The 8,179-nt window shown below is 38.4% G+C and overlaps 1 protein-coding gene across 1 annotated transcript; it reads left to right on the forward strand.

Annotated features, from left to right (window-relative positions):
• The first annotated feature begins 2,064 nt into the window (after positions 1-2,064).
• LOC146456264 (uncharacterized) lies at positions 2,065-7,743 on the forward strand. Its single transcript, XM_085093393.1, has 2 exons — positions 2,065-2,247; positions 4,630-7,743. Exons 1-2 carry the CDS (start codon positions 2,106-2,108, stop codon positions 7,344-7,346), a joined length of 2,859 nt encoding a protein of 952 aa, XP_084949519.1. The 5' UTR covers positions 2,065-2,105; the 3' UTR covers positions 7,347-7,743.
• Positions 7,744-8,179: the final 436 nt, after the last annotated feature.

Raw genomic sequence — 8,179 nt, forward strand, 5'->3', positions numbered from 1 at the left:
TAGTTTGTCAACAACAACTGCTAATTTAGTGAATTGACGGAAAAATCATTAGGCTAAAACACTTTTTACCAGCTTGCTGCAGGGTGTTTTCTTCAAGAGCAGTGTAAACAATATGAAGTGACTGTGAATATTCACTCTTTCTATGATCTAACACGCTTATATTTATTTTAATTGGGGTTATGAAAAGTTTCCCCCATTTCTGTGAGTTCTAAATTTTTCCGCCCAGGAAATGATTATTTTTCTTGAAATTGGAGAAGGAAAATTTCTACAAAATGCTTTGGAAGAAGATGAGCTGCCGCGTTTGACTTGGGCCATTACGCGTGGGCGCGTGAAATTGACACAGTATTATTGAGTAATTTGTATGCTTCAAATTGGAGGAATCCGATTCAGATCGCTGCAAAAGAATTAAATCCCTTACCGATCGCAAGCTCGTCGGGGGGCCCCATCCAAATTAATTCACTCGAGGAAACTGACGACAGACTGGCGTCGAAGGTCGACTTGTGCCAAGTTTGAGTGCACCCTGTCAATTAGACGCGTACTCTTTTCATTTGACAATATGGCTTTTAAAGCTTGGGTAGAAAGAAAGCGTTCATTGCCATATAATTTCCATAAATTGTAGCCTACAATTGCCATACGTCATTCTTTTATCTGTTTTCTTAGTCACATATATCGTTTGATCAGTGTGCGGACAAAAGTATGGGCGTTCGAATTAAGCTACTTGCAAAACTCGATAATCGTTCTTTTTTTCTTTCCGCTTTAATTTAATTTATTTTTTTCATAGTGACACTGAGATTTCTTCAGTTTCTTCAGTCTTGCAAGTGAAAAGCTTGGCGAGGTGTAGGTATTGTGGCGTTGGTGCATGAATAATTGATAGTTACCATAGCTTGCTTAATGTGAAAATTGTCAGCGCAAGTATCAGGGATGGGGAAGAACCCCATGAATATATTACTAGAACCAAGAATACGAAGTTTTTTTTCAGTCTGTCGTATACTTTCTTTCCCAACCGCTATATTTAACTTAGTTTTTACCACCCACAGGCGTAGATACATTGTACGTGCTTGGTTTCTTTCGTAGTTCTGTGAACCAGCTGTTGTTTGAAATAATTGTTTAGTGGAAGCCCACATTAACTATACCCAGCTATTACCCTTGGAGAAAAAAACAAAATCCGAAAGCTCAGAAACAAGTTAAGAGCCCATTTATCTCCGGTAAGCCGCCGCGAATACGGCCATTTAATTTAGCGATGGTATCACATTAGTTCACGCCTTGCGGAACTCTACTCAGTTATTAAATATGGCCGGCATCCTGATATGACAGTCCTCTTATACCTTTTGAACAAACGCCGTGATACATAGTACTTGGGATTCTTTTTTTTTTTTTTTTTTTTTTTTAAATTTTAAGTATTCGATATTATTTTTCTTGAAAATTAATAAAACAAAGAAGAAAATAGGAAAACTGAAACCTTTCGCCAATTGCAAAGGTTATTTATTTCAGCTGTTTGCTTGACCTTTATATTCAGTCCAAGCTATTGAGAAGCGGTTATCCTTATTATCCGTGTTGTTTGATTTCTCTTCTCCAATTCTCGCATGAGCATTCCGCGAGCGAAACACTTGTTTCTGTATGGAAACAATTCAAGGTATTTAATTTTCTAAAAAATAAAATAATATAAAATAAAAAAACTACGAAAATTAAATTTCCGTGAGAGTTACGATAGAATATTTAGCTTTAACATGACGATTTCCTTCCTGTTTGGTTTTGAAATTATTTTGACATGTTTTGATGCAACGTTAAAAGCACCTTAATATATTTTACATTAAAAGCCCAAAGAGTTAATTACTGAATTAATTATGACCCGCCTCTCCTTGACTACTGCCTCAGGGAATCGTGACAGCTAGCATTTATATAAACTGCCATACCCCACACAACGCAGTAGTAACATTGATTGGCTATAGCTCCTCGGCAACATGTGGATGAAGAAAAGGTCTACCTATTTTGTCGCCTTGAGCTTGGTATTATTCATGACATCGCTCGCAGATTTTGTCTACTGTTCCCCTAGCCCGAGAGAAACTAGCAAAGATGCTAGAGATAAAGGTTGGCAGGGTTTTACGATGGGAAACACCCGTTTGAACTCCAGGCTTCAAAGTCATATTTCCACTTGCCAACCCAAGCTACAAAATAATGAAAACAGTGTTTCCGACCCAAGTCAAAGGAATCAACAGTTGCATGTCTTGCAAAATCATGCAGTTGATGGTACGTTTTCATGGCATGTATTTTCTTTTTTGTCCATAAATTTAGCTTGCTCTTCTCTATGTATTTCTTCCGTTTCCTTTAATCTACAGAATTGAGGAAAAAATTGACTAAATCCGGTTTTATTTTAGTAGGTTTATAAAAACAATTATAAGGAACTAACGAAATCTACAGAAAGATCGGTGACACTTATATTCATGAGTAGAATATATCGCCTAATGCAGTAAAGGAGATTGTTTTTGAAGTTCTTCCTGCAGCAAGTGCCTCAGCTGATTTGCCTTAAATTGAAATTTGATTTCGCAATGCCATATTTAATAATTCATACCACTTACATACACAACGCCATATTGAGTACTTAAGACCAGGATCATGAGATCTTCTGATAGCCTCGATCCCTCCGAAAAAACTCCTTTTAAGCTGTGTAAACGGGCCATTTTGTAGAATTTTTTTTCTTTAATTTTGCCGTGTCTCTTTTAAAATTACCCGATTCAGATAGCTTAATTTAACACCTTGACTCTTCATCATATAAGCGAAAATGTCTGTGTACATAGAAATGATATGACTCAGGAGGCCTTACATTAAACATGCTGCAGTGCGTTTTAGGCAATTTTCAACCTTACTTCGTAAATTTTAGACGCTTAAATATATGTTTATTCTGTTGGCAGAAACTGATTGTCATATATTTCGGTTTGATTTCGTCCAGCCTTATTCAATTTGATTTGAACTTTCTCCTCAATATAGTGTTTTATCAACAAACTGGAGAGATTATTCCTTACATTGTACATCACTTAAAATAAACAGCGCATCCTTTTTGTCATAATGCTATTGTTCCAGCTGAAACCGCTATAAACTAAAAGAAACGTTTGTCGCACATAGGGAACGGCTTGGGAAGTTAAATGTCATATTTTTTAGAGCTGAAATACTATGGAACTGTACTATAGCTTATTACCAAGCCTTCAAGAAAAACATCCGGCAGTCCTAGCAGAAAACGCTGTTATAAATTGGCGCCAGAGGCGCGACCTAGTTAATTAAAAACTCGTGAAACTTTTCGGTGGAAATGGAACGTTTCGGTTTTCTACTCTATAATATTTTTTTCCCAGTCGAATTTTAATACAAGCTAAGTGAAACACAGATACATGAAATTGATGTATTTGAACTGTGATTGAAAGCATTAACAAACAGTAGACCGTCATTACAAAATAGAATACACTGCATAAATTATAAAGAACGGGAAACATCTGTTCATATTATATTCCGCGCAATGACGGAATTAGTTGCCAATTTTCGTGCACGCTCGTAAAATAAATACATACACCTTGAGAACAAGGTTCCTGACCCTGAAAAAGAAAATTACGGGTCAAATGAGCCAAAAATATGGCTTTGTTTTGTTTATTCATTTAAACTCCTAATCGGTAAAAGGAAACGTTAAAAACCAAAATTAGCAAAATACTTTTGGACGACAAGCCCTAATTAATGAGTGAGTAAGGATGAGAATCCGAACGTAATCTGAGGGCGATCTTAAAATTGTCGAGCGCTAAATCGACTAAAGGGAGTGGAAACGAGAATGACTTTCTTGACGTCACTGTTGACGACCAGAATTGGCTGCCTTGAGGTAATTGTATTTATGAGAGGCCGCATTGGGTTTCTCGCCATTTTATCGTCGCCAGGAATGACTAAACAACTTGATTTTAACTTTGGATGAGTACGCTGAATCACCCTGATGACAGTTCGATTGAAATTTATGAGGTAATCCATGACTGGGAAAGCTCTTGTAAACCTGAATGGAGGCAGTGATATCAGCAACAGCCTTGTGCAGTTGGGCTTCAGGATGGGCTGGTGAGCCTGATGTGTCATTTTGAAATTGACTTAATGCAGAGCTGCAGATTACCTTCATGTACGGTTTTAGTCCTTTAGCAAATAGGGCACAGGTAATTCAAAACTATGTTCATTCGCCTTAAATATCGAATGTTCTGGATTTAGAAACGGTACCTAAGAACGGTGCCTCCTAATACAAACGTATTTTGCGCCCTTCTAACTAAGTGGAAAAAAGCAAATCTCAGCAAGAACTATGGAAATCCAAAATCAGAATTTGGGGCAAAAAGGCATTTTTCAGGAATATTCAAGCAACAATAATTCTAACAAGTTTTAAATAAAGGCTCCTTTTTTCAAATTAAATGTTAATTATTGAGGCAAATGCAGAGTTTTCCCTAGACTAAGTTTCCTTCTTGAATTCCAATACCGCTTGTTAAGATCTACTTTTCTCGCGTAGTTATAAGCCAGGCAAAAATACCCTTGTATTGTTAGGGACTCCCGAGATGCTCATAACGTATTCGCAATTGCAAAATGAGGCACCGTCCTTAAGACTTAGCACTTGTGTTCCTTTAGGTCACAGAAACAACAGGAGGCGACGAGATATCGCACCATCACAATCAAGACAAAGAGGATCTACTGTGAGCTCCAATGTATATGACACCTTACCCACTCCTCAACAATCGTCTTCCCAAGGTTTTGATGATGCAGATATAAACATCACAATGAACTGCGAAGATTACTGGCTTTCTTGCAGAGGGCGATGCACCCCAGAAAGAGAATTGGGAATAACGGTGGCGAGGTTACAGTGTTTCTGTGATGTCAGCTGTGAGTTTTTTCAAGACTGCTGTGCAGACTTTGACCATTATTGTTCCTTATCCGGGAAATCAACAGAACTAGAAACCCCGGACAAAAAACAGTGGAAATGTATCGGAGGTCAGACGCGGAACAAAGCTTATGGCGTATGGATGATTTCTTCTTGTCCCACAATCTGGACTGATGCTATCATCAAAGAACGCTGTGGTAAAACTGGAGTAACCCTTTCCGAAATCGATTACAAAGATCACCTGCCAGTTGTTGATCAAAATGGAACTACTTACAACAACTTTTATTGTGCACAATGTCACGGCAGAACGCTGAGTGAACTAACATTTTATAACCTAAAATTTGACTGTGATACACTAATTCCGAATGGATATTCCAAGACAGAGATTTTGAAATTCCTGTTTTATTCTTGTGGAGCACCTCACTGGCTTCCTCCGGAAGATAAAGCACGCCGGTACTGCCATTATGTATCCTCAAGGCAATATTGTCTCGATGACTCCCTTTCCACAAAAGTCAAACAAAAGTGTCTGAACGGCTCTTTACGAATCGTATACAAAGGCGGTGCGGTACCTAACAATTTCTTCAATCCATATTGCGCTCTTTGTAGTTTTGCAAATAACGTCAGTTGTGGACCAGGCCCGTTCAAGATTGGCAGCGATACTTCTGTGGCACCGCCGTTTTCGTTAGTCATGGATCTCGACTTTTCAGATAATGAGGTCCCCATGGAAAAGTCAAAAGTTCGGACGCTTAAGATTTCTTGCCGAAAAGACCATGTTTATGACTTTCACCTTCAAGTTTGTCGTCCTGGACTTAAACCAACTGACCTAACCTCGGAACGTTCCATAATCTTCAGCGTCAATGTTTGGATGCGTTCCTTGTTTGCAGGCTACCCATGGAATCCCTTGGTGACTGTAAAAAACTTTAAAAACGCCATTTCGAAAAAGTTAAAGATAAACGAAACAATGGTTTCTGGCATTGCTATTGGAAATCCTTTGGGTCCGGTAACGTCTGTAGTCTTCAACATCAATTTCAGTACAGCCGACCAGACGAACGTCTCCACGTTGAGAACGCTAAATTTAACAATGAACTATCTTTCATTAGTACTAAATGGTGCCGAATTCACCGTGTTTAAAGTTGTTGTGAAGCCTTTTCGTTGCAGTCGTATTGAAACTTATTACCCAAACGAGTATACTTTTGAAGGAAAAGCGATAAAAGTCACCCCTACAGGAGAGTTGCTTCAAAACGATGACTTCTTCACAAACGAAACGGAATGGATAAATGGTTCTTTGGTGCCCATCGGTATTTTATCAGTATGCAAACAACCACTGCTAAACTGTTCTGGGATATTCATTGGTTTAACAAAGGAAGAGTATGCTATTTTTTCAAACGGGTCATTATATCGAAACATTTCGATGGAACTATTCGAACCTACGAGGTTCCAGTCCATGAACGGTACGATTTGGGTGTGCACAAATTTCTCCCCATTTCACGAAGAAAGTGTTACAGATGCTCCCGATGGCAAAACTGATCATGACCTTGTATTAGTTATACTCACATATGTTGGACTTTCCTTGTCCATTTTTTCCTTTGTGTTAGTTTTAGGGACATACACACTACTCAAGGAACTTCGGACTTTACCAGGATTTTATCTACTGAATCTGTGTTTGGCGCAGTTAATAATGAATGTGTTTTATCTCCAAACCGGGAACGTTGCAACTAAAGTAGCATGTACAGTTGTCGCCATTTTGTTGCATTATTTCTTTTTAGTTTCTTTCACATGGATGTCGATCATCGCTTTTGAAACTTGGAAAGTATTTTCCAAAATCCGTGTCCCACGCGGAAATCCATCCAGAAGAGAGAAATGTGTCCATTTGTCGCGCCGGATTGCATTGGGTTGGTTTGGGGCCTTAGTTTTTGTTGTGGTGTGTGTCTCTCTTGACCAGTCTAACGTGGTTGCTTTTCACTATGGCGGTGCCAAGGGCTGTTGGATTAACAGCACTTATGCAAATTTGTATTTTTTTATCCTGCCAGTTGCCGTTTTCTTATTGTTTAATTCAGTATTTTTTGTTTTAACTGTAAAGTCCATCAGACAAACAAACAATCAGACAAGAAGAGCGATGCATCAATCACAGAACCGGCAAACTGCAACCGTGTATCTCAAGATCTTCATTTTGATGGGCTTTACCTGGATATTCGGATTTTTGAAGATCCTAGTTTCACAATATTTTGAATACCCTTTTATCATCTTTACGACTCTTCAAGGTGTGTACGTAGCTCTGGCGTTTGTGTTTACAGGGCGAGTCAAGCAAATGTACCTCGTTTTGTTTTGTAATGGAGGAGTCGAGAGATACAGGAACAATGAAAACGGAAATACGGCCACACAGCCAAAACCCGAGTCTACTCAACGTGTGGTCCTTGGTAACTATTTGAAGCAACATGAACGGCAGAACTGGAAAGTTAATGCTTAGCAGCTGCAACAGAAGCACGGACAAAACTTCGAATAATAACCGATATATCTGTATATACGTACTTGTATTACTGATTTTAGTGCCGGGAGCACACTGGAGCTTCAGTGTGACTCTCATATGTTACTTGTAATGTTTTTTTCTCTTTTTTCTCTTGAACCTGATTGGCTAATAACGCACGCTCCTGTGGTTCAGATTTTTCCATCCGGATCCCGCGTACAGACCGCGGTGTACAGTTTGAATACAGTGTGCAATTTAGCGTTGACCTTGGATGAATGGTGAGTGCGTGAAGTCAGAAGATATCACCATGACTGTATTGGTAAGACTTCTGTTACATTGTGAACCACCATATCATAAAAAATCGTACTCAGACAACAATAGGTTTTGTCGAATTTCACTGTTACGGCCACTCATAAACAAAATCGAAATAAAGAAGATAATGGGAAATATATGTGCGCTTCCTCTTACTTTATCTGGTACAGTTATCAATATTATTGCATTCTTGTTACATTATAAGGAAACAGTTTTGCCCTGCTTTCAGAAAGCTGTGCGCTCTGTACAGCTTATTACCCAATTTCACCTTTATTGCATTGACTACCGCTGTCATGATAGCAAAAAAAAAAAAAAAAAAAACACCAAAAGATTGATTAATAAATGCAAACAAACACCGGATTTATTGAACAATCCTTGCAACAGCCAATCCTGAATACAAAGATTGTAATATATGAGCTAACATTTATTTGTGCACTTACTTATTTGTTCCAAATGGACTAGCTTCGGTAGTTAAACTTAAAAGTCAACAAAAGTCAAACTTCAAGGGCTAGCAACCTGAACGT

This window comes from Pavona decussata, unplaced genomic scaffold (genome assembly GCF_977016875.1).
Source record: "Pavona decussata unplaced genomic scaffold, jaPavDecu1.1 SCAFFOLD_260, whole genome shotgun sequence".
In the NCBI taxonomy this organism is placed as follows: Eukaryota; Metazoa; Cnidaria; class Anthozoa; order Scleractinia; family Agariciidae; genus Pavona; species Pavona decussata.

Coding starts and splice junctions, on each gene's coding strand:
- LOC146456264 (XM_085093393.1), top strand. CDS start 2,106: ATGGGAAACACCCGTTTGAACTCCAGGCTTCAAAGTCATATTTCCACT. Junction 2,248..4,629: donor GCAAAATCATGCAGTTGATG/GTACGTTTTCAT, acceptor GTGTTCCTTTAG/GTCACAGAAACAACAGGAGG.